General features: G+C 44.7%; 1 protein-coding gene and 1 non-coding gene across 5 annotated transcripts; both read left to right on the plus strand.

Annotated features, from left to right (window-relative positions):
- Positions 1-4,022: 4,022 nt before the first annotated feature.
- Positions 4,023-17,219, plus strand: Trmt12 (tRNA methyltransferase 12 homolog). Of its 4 annotated transcripts, XR_004946814.1 has the most exons (3): positions 4,023-5,443; positions 9,420-9,488; positions 11,284-11,590. XR_004946814.1 is itself a non-coding variant. In XM_036209006.1 (2 exons), exon 1 carries the CDS (start codon positions 4,122-4,124, stop codon positions 5,436-5,438), a length of 1,317 nt encoding a protein of 438 aa, XP_036064899.1. In that variant the 5' UTR covers positions 4,023-4,121; the 3' UTR covers positions 5,439-5,443; positions 17,192-17,219. The 4 variants fall into 4 exon arrangements, 3 of the variants coding, with proteins under 3 accessions (XP_036064899.1, XP_036064898.1, XP_036064897.1); XM_036209006.1 differs by lacking the exons at positions 9,420-9,488; positions 11,284-11,590 and adding an exon at positions 17,192-17,219; XM_036209005.1 differs by lacking the exon at positions 9,420-9,488.
- On the plus strand, positions 11,556-11,631 carry Trnaa-agc. The gene has a single exon. It is a non-coding gene; the product is annotated as a tRNA-Ala (tRNA).
- Positions 17,220-18,888: the final 1,669 nt, after the last annotated feature.

An 18,888-nucleotide genomic window follows, 5' to 3' on the forward strand; every position in this document is an offset into this window, starting at 1 on the left:
CTGCAAAATCATAGCTCAACTGTGAGCAGGGAGGACCCCAGAGAGGAAATTAATTCTCCGTCAGCTGTGAGAAAGAGAACCGTGAGGTTGAGTTTATTCGATGAAAGTAAAGCAGTCAGCAAAAGGTCTGGCTGAGTGTCCAGAACCACTTATGGCAAAAAGGAAGGAACTCCACAGCCTGTGTGAATACACTGCCGTTGAGAACCCCTGAGCTAGCAGAGAAGAGGGTAGTGTAAGCTCAGACCGGCTCCCAGCATCCTCGGAGCATACATGCCCAGAACAGCTGACAGCACATTCAGGTTCTGTTTCAAAATTTATATGGTGGGAGCTAGAGAGATGTCTCGGTGGTTAAGAGTGCATCTTGCTCTTGCAGAGGACCACGGAGGACCACACCCATCTCATAGCAGCCTGTAACTCCAGGTCCAAAAGGCCTGACACTGTCTTTTGGCCTTCCTGGCCACCCACATGCATGAACACACACACACACACACACACACACACACACACACACACACACACACACAGGAAAATAAATATTTTCAAAAAAATCTACATGTCTCAAGACCCAAATAATTTTCTACACTCTAAATTAATACCCCCTCAATTCTGAAACCTAGCCTCCCTTCCACGGTCCATAACCTTCTGGTGTTCGGCACCACACAACACATTTATGAAATCACAAGACATTTGGCCTCGCACCTTCCAGCCAAGACGGCAAGTGAGTTTTCAGCTAGTTTGGAAATATTACTGAAAGGTGGTCCTCAAGAGGAATAGCCACCAATAGCCTTAGCTACATGTGGGAGTGATTGCAGTCTCTTTAATGTACCCCCACTAAGCCAAAACTAAATGTACTCTAACTTCACCTACCAGGTTTCCAAAATGCCAACTACAGCTACCCTATATAAATGAAGATGGGCCAGCACAGAACAATGATTTGTTTGTTTTGTTTTTAGAGACAGGGTTTCTCTGTGTAACCCTGGCTGTCCTGGAACTCACCCTGTAGACCAGGCTGGCCTCAAACTCACAGAGATCTGCCTCTGCCTGACTCCCAAGTGCTGGGATTAAAGGGTTGTGTCCACCGCCCTGCTCAGCTTTTGGTTAAGACATCTTGTTTTGAAATTTTACAGAAACATGTGACCTTGTGAAGACATTGTGAAGCCCCGCCCTGCCCCCCAATTGGGAATGCCCGTGCATGTGAATTCTGAAACCTAAGATCTAAAAACAAGAAGAAACTCACTAGGAGATGCAACCCCAAAGGTTTTTGTAAGGCAAACCCTTGCATCATCGATTTCATCCAGGGAAGATTGAAAACCAAATAGCGCATTTCATGCACGCCCCCTCGTGGAATCACTTGGTACTACAACTTACATATGGGTCTGGTGGCCCGCACTCTACTCAAGGGTCATAGGCTCTGAATTTTTCACGCAGAGAAATCTATGTAGTTACTTATTTTTATTAATTCACTCCTGGAAAGAGCTATATTAACTCATCTAGGTACTCCGTAGCAGCAAAGGGCATCTAATGGTGTTGAGTAAAAACCAGTGGGAAAGGTGTGATCCTTGAGGAGCCTTGGATAGTCAAGCCATTCAAGACTTTAGCCCCAGTTTTGAATTAGTCTGCGCTGGCTATTGCTGCCCTCTAGCGGCAATATTTTGGAACTAAAACACTAGGGCTGTGAAGTAATTTTCTTTCAGATCTTTCTTGTATCCATCCAGCCATTCATTTATCTGTTCACTTATGTGTCCTTTTTATACTTATCATCAACTATGGATGGCAGTGTTCGTGAAGTAGTAATGAAATACAACAGTAAGAGAGAAAATCCAGCTCCACTTCCTAGCTCCTGGAAACAAACCCTCTTTAAGGAAAAATAGCCAGGATTAAATGAAAATGCACCAACTGTAAAACTCTATACAGTGATTTGGAATGTGGATTTGTCTTACTGGAGAGGGAAGGAAGTAGTCCCAAGGAGACACCTACTGTCTCATGTCTGGGGGATAGCATGGAATAACAGGGCAGACACGCAGTTTTTCTGGGCAGTAAGGTAATCACAGAAGTGAGGCAGAAGTGTGTGTGTGTGTGTGTGTGTGTGTGTGTGTGTGTGATAAAGAATAAAAGAAGGCCCCTTGCTTGGATGAATACTAGGTACCCATTTCTGAATAGAGACTGTGGCGTGGGTAATACGGACTACAGAATGTTTGTGTTTGGGGGGCTTATGAGGGTAAGTACTGCCTGGGATCGATCCCAGAGTCTCATTCATACCAAGCACTCTGCGACTGAGCTATACTCCCACCCCAGAACTGTTTACTTGAGCATGAGCTGAGAAGACAGCTGCTAGTAGATATCTATAGACCATTCCACACAGCCCGAGCAGGACAGACACTCCTGTCAAGTGCACACAGAATGGTCTCCAGAGCGTACCATATTCTAAACCATAAGAAAAGCCTCAATAAGTCCAAACATGTTCTCTGACCATGGTAGAGCTAACATCTGAAATCTATAAAAGAAAGAAGTTTGAAAAACTCCAAGCATATGGAAATCATGCAATTATAAAGCAAGGCAGTATAAAATAACCAGTGAGCCACAGAAGAAAAAGATACAGACAGCCCAAGTCCTCAGGCATGGGTAGGAAAACATTGCTCTCAATGAGAAGTCTTGGAAATAAGTTCCGGGTCAAAAAGCAAGAGACCCAAATTCCAACTGAAGTGTCTGGACAGGCAAACTGCATCAAGAGGGTGTGCTCAGGAGGGTGACCACACAAGGACAGGAAGTGCATTTGGTTTTCGTTCTAACTCAAGTGGTGACTGTGTCTGTTCCCCATTGTCTGGAGTTCAACCTCAGCCTTAATTGGCTAGTCTGAAAATAATTAGCACACAGAAAATGAAAAAAGGGATCCGTTTGCCAAGAAGAAAGAAATCACTGCTCCAGGACATCAAATTCCTGGAATACAGCAATGGACCTTTGTCTAAACAAAGGATTTTACCAGGTGGGTGGAGAATTAAAACATTTGCATAAAAGTCTTACAATTGGGGGAAGAGAAAAAGAGATTTGAATTTTTTGTCTTAAACACACGTTTTATAGTATTTGATAGAAAAGTCTCAACATGTGATATTTCTTACAGAAGGAGACAAATAAACATGCTATGGTTATAGCCCAAGAGTCTTGAGTATTCATGTCACTGTTTATATTTACAACACTATAAACTAGTTTAAAAAAAAAAAAAGCATGGGCTGGCAGAGGACTCCACAAGTAAAGGAGCTTGCAAGTAAGTCTGCCAACCCGAGTTTCTTCCTCAGTACCCATACTGTGGAAATAGATGGAAAGACATGGCCACGGGAAGCTGTCCTCTGACCTCCACACCTGCACTATGGCATGAGTGCGCCCTCCACCCTGTATGAGGAAGGAAGGAGGGAGGGAAGGAAGAAGGGAGGAAGTAAGTCAGGAAGGAGAGAGAGAGAGAGAGAGAGAGAGAGAGAGAGAGAGAGAGAGAGAGATGGATTCAGATCACTTGATGTTTTTCAGAAGACCTGGGTTGGGTTCCCTCCTTCCACTATGTGGGTTTGTCAGGCTTGGTAGCAAACGCTCCCTTACCCTCTGAACCATTTGAACGCACAGTAGCAATTCTCTGAAGATGATTCGGGTAATCAACATTTTTGCAAGAAAAAGGAATAAGGAAGCTATATCACATTCCACTTTCAACAATAAGGTGGCTGCTGGCGCTGGCTTTTGAGCAACACTAAATTATTGGAAGCCTGTCAATCCAATCCATCATTGCTAATTCATTTTTTTATGAGTAGCACTAACGAGAGTGTATAAAGGTTCTGGGAGGATATCGACTCATTTCCTGACTTTCGGTCCCTTAGAGTTACCAATTTTCCTAAGTGAAAGCAAGTACTGGCTGACCATAACCATAACAAACATGGCGGCCGCGGCTTCCTAAAGCACGCGAGAGCGTAGTCGTTGACTGCAGCAACACCTCTAGATCCGGCCTAGTTGCTTGGCGCGTCACTTCCGGCGCGCCCTGGCGGCGAGCGCAGAGCTCTTCCGGTTGTACCTGCAGAGAGAGAGATCATCCTTAAGAGATTCTCGCTGGCAGACGCGGAAGGGATGCGAACGCCGGCAGCATGGAGAGGGGCGGCGGGAAGTCCGCAGTTGTCGCAGTTGTGACTGAGCCTCGGTTCGCCCAGACGTACAGAGACTATCTGGAGAAGCAGAAACTCTTGGATAGACGGCACCGCGTGGCGAAGCTGCGGGATGGCACGGTGGCGCTGCCGGTGCTCGCGGAGACCCTCCCGGAGGAGCACCTTCGGGAGCTGAGGAATCGCGTGGCCCCGGGCAGCACCTGTGTGCTGACGCGGCTCCTGGATCCTCTTCCTTCCAGAAGGGCCCGGGTTCCTTCACCTGCGCAAAGACTCTGCCTCGAGGTGAGGCGTTGGGTGGAGGACCGCGGGCTGACCTGGTCCGCTGAGCTGGAGGCGGACTTGCCCCGGTCTTGGCAACGGCACGGTGACCTGATGCTGCTTAGTGAAGACTCTTTCCAAGCCGAGCAGTGGGGAAGTCTGGAACCAGGACTCTGGGAGACTGTCGCCTCAGCCCTTGAAGCCCGACGTTTGGCCAAACGGGGGCGGGTGTCACCTAACGGTACTCGAACTCCGGCGGTGACTCTGCTGCTGGGTGAGCACGGCTGGGTAGAGCATGTGGATAATGGCATCCGGTATACGTTTGACGTCACACGGTGCATGTTCTCCTTTGGGAACATCACGGAGAAACTTCGAGTGGCATCTCTGCCCTGCGCTGGCGAAGTGCTGGTGGATCTCTATGCGGGCATTGGTTATTTCACATTGCCCTTCCTGGTTCACGCCGGCGCCGCCTTCGTCCACGCCTGCGAGTGGAATCCTCAGGCTGTAGTTGCTCTGAGACACAATTTGGAGCTCAATGGAGTGGCAGACCGGTGTCAGATCCACTTTGGAGACAACAGGAAGCTGCAACTCTCAGACACCGCAGATCGGGTGAACCTGGGGCTGATTCCCAGCTCTGAAGAAGGCTGGCCCGTTGCCTGCCAAGTGCTCCGGAAGGATGTAGGGGGGATTCTGCATATCCACCAAAATGTGGAGTCCTTCCCAGGAAAGAAACCCCAGGCTCTCGGAAGCAGTGATTCGGGAAAAGAGCACTGGCCTCATCCCCAAAACATCATCCCTGATAAACGGGGAAATGGAACTCCTGGGAATATCACAGGGGACGTGCTGCCAGCAGCCAGCAAACCGGAGTGGCAGAGCTGGGCGGAATCTGCAGAAACTCAGATCGCCTCTCTCCTTCACCAAGTGCACGGGAAACGGTGGAGGACGCGCATCCTGCATGTCCACCCAGTGAAGTCATACGCCCCCCATGTGGATCACATAGTCCTAGATCTGGAATGCCGCCCCTGTCCTCCGATTGGCTAGAAGAGGTAGATTTGGTGACAGGGCAGAGCCAGATGAGGGGTCTTGGTGTTTCAGCCTGGGTTGAGCTCTCACCCTTTTGTTGTCCGGTCATCTTTTTAAGTGATTTGTGATCTGAAGATGAACTCTAGGCTAGTCCGAATAATTTTATTTTCTGTTGACCATGCTGAGAATGTGTTCAAGTATCCAAGGAGATCAGCATGGCTTATTAAAATAGGACTTGGGTTGGAGATTTAGCTCAGTGGTAGAGCACTTGCCTAGCAAGCGCAAGGCCCTGGGTTCGATCCTCAGCTCAAAAATAAATAAATAAATAAAATAAAATAGGACTCATTTGTGCAGTCCTGAATTCTCCATTTTTACCCTCGTTTTCAGTGGGTATATGGTCTTACTCTTCATTTGGTCTTGGATTTAGGTGCACATAGGGTTTCCTTGAATTATATCATGTGGCTTTTTTCTAGTAAGTCACATTTCCAAACATTAATTATTAGAGTGAAATACCAATTCACTGTTAGTACTGTTCCCACAGATCACTGAGAAATCAACTGGAAAGCCAAGATCAAAATAGGGAGACTAGTGAGGAGGAAGTCCAGTTCTAGAGAAGTTCTGTAGTTGTTCAGGCACAACGTGGTAGTGGTTTGCACTAGGGTGGCAGCCATGGGGATTTGAAAAGTGAAGAGGTTTGGCAAATAAAAATCAATGGGACCAAATAATGAACTCCAAGTGACTCCAGCCCTCTAGCATTCCTCACTGGGGTGTCTGTCTGTCTGTGGGTGTGGGAGAGTCTTATGTATTAGGTCTTTTATGTTAAGGAGGGTTAAGAAATACTTCTCCGTCCCAGTGCAGTAACTCATGCCTGTGATCTCCTCAGCACTTGGAAGGCTGAGGCAGGATGATTGCTGTAAGTTCAAGGATAATCCGCATCACCATACATAGTGAGACCTTGTCTTAAAACCGCAAGTCACATCTCTGAGTTGTAGGATCCGAAGTCCCAGCCTTGGGCTGTGTGATAGCTGACAATTGACTAAAATCCTAAGATTTTATAGACCTTCAGCTTTAGAGTCCATCTTCCTTCCCTGGACAGGAAGCTGCGGGAAGAGCTGGGATAACTTCAATGCAGAGTACTGCTGGGTTCATTGCCGCCGCTGCCGCCCCCCCACACACACACATCAAACACACACACACACCAGCAGTAGCAACTGTTGCTGCTGTAGGTAGTAGGGAATATATTCTGCAGTTTTCAAACCATCTGGTTATAAAAGCAGAAGGCTTTCTGCTATTCGTTGCCATTTCCCACTGGGCTAGCTAATAGCTGAGGGTCATGTAGAGCTGTTTGGATGCACTTTTGAAGCCCTGTAGATTAGTTTGCTTGGTGAAGGAGACAGACAACAGGGTGCCTGCTTCCTTCCTTGTCTAACCAAGGCTTACATGTGTTGTGTCTGGCTGCTACTTTTTCTTGCAGCTGTAGCAGTAGGGACTGGGTTGGTGCCTTTCTGTTAGGTTAAAAAGAAACAATAGCCTCTCAGCAAGGAGCAAGGAGCTTACCATTTAGTAGCAGAAATTACACAAGTCCTCAGTGGTGGAACAGTAAGTGTCACGAGAGAGAACGTGCTGGAGAGGTGTAAAGGACGGGAAGAGAAGTTCTGAGAAGTAAATTTGCGGAAAGGAAGTTTGCGGAGAAGTGGTGTCTGAATTGGCTCCTGGAAACTGACTTAAGTTTGGTGGATGGGGAGGAGGCAGAGCTAGGCCCCAGAGTTTCAGTGCTTGGGAAATGAGTCACTGCCATTAGTTTGTAACAGAGAACATGGTGATGTGTGTGTTGGAGATGAGGACTGTTGTGAGCAGTGTCTTGGACGCAGAAAGCTCCCAGGGAAATGTTAGCTAGCCTGTGAGCCCACTGCAGAGGCCGGCCTGTTAGCACTGCTTCCCAGGGACCTTCCTGTGTTTACCTGAATTATATACCTCCTCTTCGCTTGCTCGGGACCTTTTCACTGTGCGCCAGCTGCTTGCTGTATTGGAATTAAAATGCCAAAGATGCCAACCTGGGGCTTGGATGAGAACAAGGGAGAGGAGTCAGAGAGCAACATTTGGGGACCGAGGAATTCGGAGGCTGTGAACGGGAGGTTGGTGTCAGGGATCACTGGTAGAATTCAGTTCACTAAAAGTTGTTCAGTCCCTGAGTTCCAGACCGGCCTGGGTTCTGTGACAAGACAAAGAAGGGGATAAAGACAGCTGGAAAGGCAAAGCACAAGAATTCCCACAACATTCCTTGTATCTGTAGTGCCCAGGTAAGCTAGTGTTGGCACAGGGATGTAGCAGGGGCTCCAAGGAGGCCGCTGAGTTTGTACCCTGGGAGTGTCACATTAAGGCATGCTAAGATGGGACTACAGGCTGTTTCACTTATTAAGGAAATCCTGGATCAGCTATGCCAGCCATGCAAAATCTTTCTTCCACTTAGTCATTAAAAAAAATCTGCAGCCGGGTGTTGGTGACGCACGCCTTTAATCCCAGCACTCGGGAGGCAGAGCCAGGTGGATCTCTGTGAGTTCAAGGCCAACCTGGGCTACCAAGTGATCTCCAGAAAAGGCGCAAAGCTACACAGAGAAACCCTGTCTCGAAAAACCAAACAAAAAAACAAAAAACAAAAAAACCCTACCCCTTGCTCCCTGGCTGCCCAATTTGTTTATGGTGAAGTTAGGATTATTTTTTTCTTATGTTCTTTTTGTTTGTTTGTTTGTTTCAAGACAAGTTTTCTCAGTGTGGCTTTGGAGCCTGTCCTGGAACTCGCTCTGTAGCCCAGGCTGGCCTCAAACTCACAGAGATCTGCCTGGCTCTGCCTCCCGAGTGCTGGGATTAAAGGCATGTGCCACCACTGCCCAGCTTGGGATTTTTTTCTTATAGGCAAGAAATGTTTCTCGTAGTCTGAATAATGGACTGAATATCAATATGACATATGTGGCAATAATACAGATAACAATATAGATAATAACAAAATGACAGATAATAAATGGCAGCATAGCAATAATAATAGCAGATCATAAATGACAGATAATCAATAAACAGCAGCGTGGCAATGCTCACACCTAAAATTGGGCTCTTGGAAATCAAGGTTTTTTTCATTTGATTTTTTTTTTTTTTTTTTTTTTTTTTTTTTTTTTTTTTTTTTGGTTTTTTAAGACAGGGTTTCTCTGTAGCTTTGGAGTCTATCCTGGACTAGCTCTGTAGACCAGGCTGGCCTCGAACTCACAGAGATCTACCTGCCTCTGCCTCCCGAGTGCTGGGATTACAGGCGTGCGCCACCACTGCCCGGCTTTTCATTTGATTTTAATGCTGCCACCTAATGGAGAAGCCATATAAATAAAAATTCCATCTTAAACTGTGACTGGAAGGCCTTTCCCAAATATGACTGAGACCAACAAGTATTGACGCTGGACTAAAACTGGACAAAAGCAGAAGCAAACCCAGACTCCATGGACTTTCTATACTAGTGAAGGGCCAAATAGTCATCAAGTAGTCACATAACACCTACACATAACCTTCCATACAACTCACATTCCAGCAAATCCTGGGAGGAGAGGTTCTTGGTATAACCCTCTGTGAGTTCAAGGCCAGCTTGGTCTACATAGATCCAGGACAGCCAGGGCTATGTAAAGAGACATAAATGCCTTGTGGAGGATTCTGAGGGACTAAAACAAAAATTTGTATGTATGGAGGGTAAAGTGTAGGGGGGGCCAAGATGGTAATAATGGGGCAGAGTACATGTAGTGGCCTCTAGTCCCAGTCCTTAGAAAGTGGAGGCAGGATGAGCAGTTGAAGGTAAGCCTTGAGTTCATGCACAATGCTAAGTGAGTCCCTGTCTCCAGAACATCTAAATAGCAGTGGGACATTATCGAGAATCTTGAAGTGAAAATGTGACATGGTTAATATGAATTTTAAATTCACTAAAATCCTACTAAGGTTTTTCCCACCTTTTTTTCCTTTCTTCAGAGTCTCTATGTGATCTAGACTGGTCTTAAGCTCAAGAGCTTCTCAGCCTTCTGGGTTCCGGGATTTTAGGTATGCACCACCGTATGCCTGGCTCTCAGTGTTTTCAAATGTGTACTGAGGCTGGGGAGATGATTCCGTGGTTAAAGCTCTTGCCATGCAATTGTAAGTTCAGATCTCTAGAATACGCAAAAGTCAGAGTAGTGCATATCTGTTAGCCCAGTGCTCTTAGGGTGAAATACGAGGTAGAGACAGAAGATCACGGGCCAGCTGGCTTGGCCTATTTGGGACATTGAGAACCATCTCAAGCAAGGGTGACATCCTAACTTGTCCTCTGATCTTCATACATGGACTGTGGCACATATGTGCCTGCATTCACACAAACACATCACACACACACACACACACACACACACACACACACACATGATTGTGGTCCTTCCTATCTGGCCACATTCCCCACAGTTGGTAAGAGGGAACCAGCCTTTACTAGAACATGGTGGATTTTTGTGTTAATGTTAGGCAAGTAGTGTTGAACTCATGGATGATGAGGCCAACAGTGAGATGTATTCTTTCTTCCATTTTCTAGAAAAGTTTGAGTAAAATTATTATTTTTAGTTTTTTGAGACAGGGTTTCTCTGTGTAGTTCTGATGTCTGTCCTGGATCTTGAGTAAAATTATTATTCTCCACATTCTAATATTCCACCCCATGAACTATAGTTGTATTGGGATCCCAGCCTCGTCAACCTGAATTCTCTAGCCCCAGGCCAGAGCTGGACACGATTGTCCAGGCCAGGCAGTAGTAACCTGGAGTAGTTTTGACTCACCTGGGTTGTTATCCACATCTCATGGACCACTGTACTTTCACTGTCTATGACCAGAGCCTTAACAACCATTTATGTCTAGTTTTTTACACTTGATTTTAGCCAAAAGGCTGAGAAGTGATTATGTCTAGTTTTTTAAAACACTAATTAGATCATAGCTTATAGTAACTTCTGTACATAAATTTTCTAGCTTTAATAATTGTGACTGAGGAGATTCACTTCAATAATACATATATTATTATATATGTATTATATCACCTCAATAATACACACACACAAATTCCATGCTCCTTTTTTTTTGGGGGGGGGGGTTGTCCATGCTTCTTCTTATCCTGTCCCCTACCCTAAACCTCTCCAGCCCAGGGCTGAGCTTCCCTTCCCCCAATTTCTCTTTACTATATAAATAGTTGGCCGCATGCTATCTTGACTCGCTCTTGGCCTCTTGGTTCAAGGCTCCTCTCTCAGACTGCTTACCAGTCCCCCTTCTTCCTCTCTCATGGCCTGGTTCAGTCTGGACCCTTCCAGATGCCTCTGGCTGCTCTCTCCCTCATATCTACAATAAAACCCTTCTCAACCACTAAAAATTAAGAAAAAGTTTAATTCCATGCTCTAATCATTGAGAATGTTTATAAAGCAAACAGTGCAATAGTAACAATGTGATGGCTTTTTTTTTTCTGGTTAGATAAACCTGCAAGTTTGCTTGATCACTGATCACACAATTTCAGAGACAAAATAGATGTCTCTGGGTTTTTAAAGGTCAAACTTTGCCTTCAAGACAAAGGCAAACATAATTCTGAATGAACATGAGGCCAGCACTGAATTGTGCACTCGCACACTGTAGCACTAGGTAGCCAGAAAGAGATTGGTAGAAGGTTGCCCTAATTTTTATCTTTTGGTGATTTTAATTTGAATATCTAGGTTCACACACTTTAAAAACTGAAGCACAGGTAACGAAGCCAACTAGGAAAAAGAAAACTCCCCCATCACCTCATATTATGATGAGCAGCTCCCTCAGCCTTACTCTGTGTGCCGTTTCTCAACAGCTTCCAGTGAGCCTCTATGAAAAGAAGACTGTAAGACCGAACCTGTGTTCACCTGCAGAAGCCATGAGAGCATGTGTGGGACTAAGTCCCGAGGCCACTGGAGCACAAGTGTGATTTCATGTTCAAGAGACATCAGTGCACGTGTCTAGTCTTGCCATAGAGTTATATTAACTAATATAGTCTAACTAATAAAGTCTGAAGAGATTTAGGTCATCTGTGTGTGCTACAGGGGTAGTATTGTGCCGACTGGGTCAGATAACAATAAATAGCAGGGTTGGGGATTTAGCTCAGTGGTAGAGTGCTTGCCTAGCAAGCACAAGGCCCTGGGTTCGATCCCCAGCTCCACCAAAAAAAAAAAAAAAACATAAATGTCATATTGTATGTCAGAGCAAAGGAGATAATCCCCACTAACACCAGCAGCCTGTTATGTCAGTGAAAGTTTCTCTGCCTCCAGAAATGTCTCCTTCATAATAAAAACCAACTATTGCACATCATCTACTCATTTCACCAGAGTTATTCCACCACCAAAGAAGCATACCGAGCTCTGTGTAGGTCTCTGTGGTAAGCTGTAACTTGAAAATCACGGTTCTGATTCAGAAACTAGACAAGGAAACTGACGGTTCTCAATGGGATCAGGGGAATATGAAGGCTCTCTGGCATGTCCAGGCTGCAGTGTGACTTAGCTCTGCTGTCTGGGACATCATTCAACTCAGGAGATTCTGTGGTATTCGTGATTAAAAAAAAAAAAATCCATGAAAGTTCATGGCAAGCTCTAATGGGAGAATTGTAAATGGATCACTAGTGTTGCTTCTGCAAGGCCAGGCCATCTCTGCAGGAGACAGCATATAAACAAGAAAGATGGTGTTCTATGCATGATGGTGGGAACGGTGCATCTTGTGGATTATTATTGGCTACACAGCCAGCTTCCCATGATGCGTAGGGTTTTGTCAGACCCACCAAAAAAATCCATAGGAAACAAGAGGCACAAGAAGATGTTCAAACTCCTGTGTCCTGTCTGTAAATCTCCCAGTGTCCCTCAGTTCACAATTACAGCCATTTGGGAGGGCTCTAGCCATTCTATACACACCATTTTATGGTAGTGTGTTCCATATAGATAGACTACTGTGCATTTGGGGATCACAAGTAGATAGAGAACTCCCACAGTGATAGGTTGAATAATGACTCTGAATAAGTTCATATCCTACCATCTGGAACTTACAGTGTTATGATAATGATGTCAAGAATATCCTGGATGATCACTACACTTATTTAAGAGAAGCAATGTGGTCTTTGAGATTGGCTCATACATTTGATGGAACTGTCTGTGAAGGATTAGGAATCGTGGCCTTGTTGAAAGCGGTATGTCACTGGAGATGGGATTTGAAGTTTCAAAAGCCCATGCCATTTCCAGTTAGCTCCCTGTCTGTCTGGTGCTGTGGATCAGATGTCAGCCCTCAGCTACTGCTCCAGCACCATGTCTACCCTGTTGGTTGTGGACTCATTCTTTGGAACTGTGAGTCCCAATAAACATTTTCTTTTATAAGATGCCTTGGTCATGGTGTCTCTTTACATCAATAGAAAAGTAACTAAGACACCCAGATGTGAGGGTAACAGAGGCAGCAATGGGGGCAGCAGCAATAGGGAATGGACACATCCATCTCTCCTAGGAAGCCATGAGGGAGCCTGTGATTTTCATTATAACTTTGTGAGTCTAGAGGTCTTGATTCCTAACATAGGAACTAGGTCATTAAAAGATACAACTATAAAAACCCCTAAACCTGCTAGGGTTCCTTGGGGGCACTTCAAGTCTGCTGTGCCAAGGGACCAACTGGCAAGGAGAAAGTACAGCCAAGTTGTGGTAACTCATTTGATCGGGAGGACGTAGGGCTGCTGTCATAATGCAAGAATATGTTGCATACCTACCACAAGCATCAATGGCCTCATGAACCTTTCCTACCCAATGCTGGGAGTAAAATTCCAGAATAGCTGAAATATCTTCTTCATAAAAGCACATTAAAATGCTCTCCAAACTGTCAGAGTGAGCCTTTTATGAACCCTGAAGGTTACTGAAGACTCAGAATAATCTGAAGCATTTATTCAGGAAAAACAAGTGATAAACTGGGAAGTATTTTAACTTACCCCACCCCACCTCCACCTCTAAAACAATGTTAAAAAGTAGGGGCAACAGTGGACAGCCCCAGCATATCCCTAACTAGGGAAATTGCCCCTAGAGCAGACTTCTTAAACTTTTCCCTTGTCATTTCCATTTTGTTCAAGAAATAGTTATGTAAAGTCAGTTATATAGCAATATAAGAGATACAGAAGTCAAACATTTACTGATAATAAATCATAAGAAATGTAGATTTTGTTAACTTTCATATTAATTTTGTCCTATTTTCCGTATAACTTCAAGCACCTAAATTATTTCCATAGTCCTCAAGAAATGGGCAGAAGTTACAGATACCCCTTCTCCCCCCACACACACATACAATTTTAAAAAGTTGCATATTTTGGTGTGTCCTAGAAGTTAAAAAGTTCTTAGGAAACAATTTTTTAATGTATTTTTAAAGATTTATTTATTATGTATACTGTTTTCTGCCTGCATGTGTCCCTGCAGGCCAGAAGAGGGCACCAGATCTCATTACAAGTGGTTGTGAGCCACCATGTGGTTATTGGGAATTGAACTCAAGACCTCTGGGAGAGCAGTCAGTGCTCTTAACCACTGAGCCATCTCTCCAGCCCCAGGAAACAGAATTTTACTATTTATTAAAGACAAAAGCAGGTCTGTGTACTAGTGTTTATTTTTACATAAAGAATTAACCTTTGGTGGGCAATGAGATGGCTCAGTGGGTAAAGGCACTTGCTACCATGCTGAGGAATGACAGCGGAAGAAACAGTTGTTGTTTTGTTAGTTAACTATTGTATTCCTTAAGATAAAAACCTTTGTGTGTCCCAGTGAAAAGAATGCCATCCATATTCTCAAATCTGTCTCAAATACGAGCCCAGATGTTTCAGGCAGTGTTTGATGGTCCCACAGGGCATGTGCCACACAAAATGCACATGTGTGCAGAGCCAAGGTTGCAGTGAAGTCCTGTGATGCACACAATGAGCCCTTCCAGAAACACCATGTGTTCATCACATGTTCGATTTTGAATTAATTTCTGGTCCTTCCATGTTCAGAAATCTTTCACTGTGGCAAAAAAAAAAAAAAAAAAAAAAAAAAACCTTTCATAACCGCCTACCTCAGTTATGTAATCGCATGTGGGATGGTGAGTCACTAGATGGACTGTAGGGTGTTTTAAGATTTATTTATTTATTATGTATACAGTGTTCTGCCTACATGCATGCTTGCAGGCCAGAAGAGGGCACCAGATCTCCTTAGAGATGGTTGTGAGCCACCATGTGGTTGCTGGGAATTGAACTCAGGACCTCTGGAAGAGCAGTCAGTGCTCTTAACCTCTGAGCCATCTCTCCAGCCCATGTAGGGTGTTTTAAATGACATGCTGTCCTTCACTAGACAGGATCCACTGTCCTATTAGTCCCTTTCCCCATTGTACTGTAATACACTCTTACTGTGAGTTGGATAGCTAACTATATGTGGGGCTTCCCCTACATTTTCTATTCTGTTCCATGGGCTACTTTCTCTAGCCACACACCATACCATTGTCTTCGTTGTTATAGCTTTGAACTAGGTCTTAACAGCTTATGTTTAAAAAGCTCTTTCAACTTTATTCAAGATTGTCTTAGCTATTGTTGGCATTGTCCATTTTCTTATGAATTTTAAAGTCAGTTTAAAAAATGAACCTATTCAGATTTTTCTAAGTTGATATTATTTTGACTTTGACTTTAAAGGGTTGAAGTCTTTGCTGCATTGAAGTGTCTACCTCAAAGCTTTTATTCTACTCAGGGCAGCTGTGAAATGAGAAGTGATTTATCAGAAATTTATGGTTAAGGGTCCTATATGTGCATCTGCAAGTGGGTACTAGTAATATAGTAATACATCATGTCATATAATAATGGACAAAGTACTAGAAGAGTATACCTGCTAGTGTGGTGATGCACACCTCTAATCCCATTGCTTGGGAGGCAGAGGCAGGCGGATCTCTGTGAGTTCGAGGCCATCCTGGTCTACAGAGTGAGTTCCAGGAAAGCTAGGCCTGTTACACAGAGAAACCCTGTTTTGAAACACACACACCCCTACACACACACACACACACACACACACACACACACACACACACACAGAGTCTACCACCTAGCAACAACACAGCTACCTTAGTTTGTGGTGGGTTTGCACAATCATGAAATTTCCTAGCAAAGTTTCTGAGTATGTATCCTATCATGGATGCATGATCATCCACTGTGAGCTTTTTGGGCCTTGACACAATTTTAAACTAAGTATCACCTGTATTCTTCTCTGAATTATCTTAGCTCTCACATTATAGTTGACCATGACCCTACACTAACATATTTTAATCACTCATTTCTATTACATTGAGCTCTACTAGATGGTTACCATCTATAACAAACTAAGTGTCTCTACCAAAATGGAATGTTGGAAAGAGTGTTGGAATAGCATAGTAGCTCCAATGAGTATTTTCCCTAAAATTTATTTATGACATACCATTACCAAGTACTTACAATATTTGCTCTTGTTTTATTTTTAATATTTTAAGGTGGCAGGGACCATTCCCAAGGCCTGCACATGCTAGGGAAATGCTCTAACACATACACACAGACACTCCCCAGGCTATAAATTATTCTAAATTTTGTTTGTTGACCTAGGGTCTCGCTATGTAGCCCCAAGTGGCCTCAAACTCACAGAGATCCACTTACATCCTTAGTTCCAGGAATAAAGGTGTGTGCCACCACAGTGAGCTTGATTTGATTGTTCGTTCTTTCTTTTTTTTTTTTTTTTTTTTGGTTTTTCAAGACAGGGTGTCTCTGTATAGTTTTGGTGCCCAACCTGGATCTCACTCTGTAGACCAGGCTGGCTCTGCCTCCTGAATGCTGGGATTAAAACTGTGCACCACTGCCTCCCGGCGATATAAGTTTTTGTAAAAATAAGACATAAAATTATGTGCAGGAGAACAACCTAATGCTCTGGAAAGAAAAAAAGATTAGCTGCACATTTGATTCTGCCACTACTGTTTCCTGGGTCTGTGTCCTTCAACAAGTCAGCTAAGGACTGCCCTAGATGGTGTGTGCAACAATTTCACTTCTCATCCTCTTGTCTGTCTTCCAGATGAGCATGCTGAGAATTAGACAGGTAAACCGTGAGGCACATACACAGTTCTCAGGAAATGCCTAATGAATAACCAAATGTCAGGCAAGGGAGACTCAACATACACTCCAAACACCACTATAAACCCCGTTGTTTCCTTTGTTATCTACAAAAAGTCTAATTGGCGTTACAGAACCAGAAAGTGTGGTTATCTGCATTTTGATGGGCATATCTGAATTTAACTTTAAAGAGAAACACCATGACCAAAGAGCAAGTTGGGGAGGAAAGGGTTTATTCAACTTCCACATATTGCTGCTCACCACTGAAGGAAGTCAGAACAGGAACTCAAACAAGGCAGGAACCTGGAGGCAGGAGCTGATGCAGAGGCCATGAAGGGGTGCTGGTCACTGACTTGCTTCCCCTGACTTGCTCAGCCTGCTTTCTTATAGAGGCCAGGATTACCAGCCCAGGTTAGTGATCAATGGAGGAGGTCTCAGACAGCTAGATTTTAATGCCATGCAGAGAAGGTCTGAGGAATTGAGCTTGACCCACCCGTGACTTAGACAAAAGGCCAAAAGCAGTAATAAGGTAGTGTGGGGAACAAGAGGCAACCATGGATCAGTGCCTAATACTCTCTCTCTTTTCTTTTCTTTCTTTTTTTTTTTTTAATTATTATGCATACAGTGTTCTGCCTGCATCCCTGCAGGCCAGAAGAGGGCACCAGATCTCATTACAGATGGTTATAAACCATCATGTGGTTGCTGGGAATTGAACTCAGGACCTCTGGAAGAACAGCCAGTGCTCTTAACCTCTGAGCCATCTTTCCAGCCCCACCTAATACTCTTAGATGCGCCTAGCCCCGCTGGCAGTACTCAGAGTCTGAGGAGGAGGGAGGATCCTGGATTAAGCAGTCACTGTGGAACATCTGTTCTGAGCTTCAGATCATCCTGGAGAGCGTGGCCCATCCCAATGAGCTCTTGAGGCAGAGGAGCCAGTAAGCCATCCTCACCTGGACTGAACTGTCTCTCAGACCTGTCTGAGCAGTGACTGTTCATCTTCCTTCACTGATCTGTGGGGTTTCCCAGCAGCTCATCATTCAGCCCACATTCTGAATCACCAGAGCCATCCCATGCCGAGGGTGTAAGAATCTGTCGCTGTCAACAGCTGAGCAGAAAGGAAGGGCTCTGGTGGTAGGGTCTGCATGGTACATGTTCTTTTTTTCCCCCCTTTGGTCTTTAAATTAGTTTTGATGCAATACGTGTTTATTATTGAAAAAGCAAAACATACAGTTAAAATTGGACTATACTCCTCCCCTGTCTTCGCCATCCAGAAATAACAGTAGCCTGGACGTTTACATCTCCTTGAGGAGGGGACGGCGCATTATGAACAGCACAAGAAGACGACGGAAGTAGGGTTTAAGAACTCCAAGGGCCCTGGGTGTTCTGAGAAGTGGTAAGGCTGTTTTATAGGAAAGTGTACTCTGTTGCATCTTTTAAATTTTGTGTGTATGAATATGCGTGTGTGTAGGGCACACTCCTGCCACGGGCACACGTGTAGAGGACAGAGGACAGCTCTCAAGTTGTTCTCTGCTTCTACCATGTGGGGTCCCAGGGATCAAACTCGGGTCCTCAGGCTTGGAGGCGAGCACCTTTGCCCACTAAGCTATCTCACCAGCCTGAAAGTGTGCTGTGTACTCAGAGAATAAGGGGCTGGAGAGATACCGGCTGCTCCTGCAGAAGACCCGGTTTCAGTTCCCAGCTCCCACATGTGCTCACAACTCTAGTTCCAGTTCCAAGGGGATCCAGCTCCCTTCTCTGGCCTCCTCCCCGCAAGCCAGAGACACATACATGTCTCCAGCACATGGTACACATACACACTATAGGAAAAACACTCCTGCCCATAAAATAAAAAAATAAACAAAATCTTTTAAAAAGAGTAAGTCATACATGTTTATCGCTATAAGGCAACCACAGAAAAAGTGGTTTAAAAAAAAAAAACCAAAAAACCTCTAACTACACACAGTTCATAAAGACTGCCAGTGAAATAAAGCAAGCAGTTACCAGAAGGATCTAAGGCTCAGAAAAAGGAAACACTGTGGCTGTCATGCTGGTTAGGGTTTCTATTGCTGTGATGAAACCCCATGACCAAAGCAATGTGGAGAGGAAAGGGTTTCTTTGGTGTAGGCTTTCAAATCACTGTCCATCACTGAAGGAAGTCAGGACAGGAACTCAAACAGGGCAGGCACCTGGAGGCAGGATCTGGTGCAGAGACCATGGAGGGGTGCTGCTTACTTAGCTTGTTCAGCATGGCTTGCTCAGCCTGCTTTCTTCCAGAACCCAGGACCTCCCAGCCAGGATGGCACCACCCACAATGGGCTGTGC

The sequence above is a fragment of the Onychomys torridus genome, chromosome 16, assembly GCF_903995425.1.
Source record: "Onychomys torridus chromosome 16, mOncTor1.1, whole genome shotgun sequence".
Taxonomy (NCBI): domain Eukaryota; kingdom Metazoa; phylum Chordata; class Mammalia; order Rodentia; family Cricetidae; genus Onychomys; species Onychomys torridus.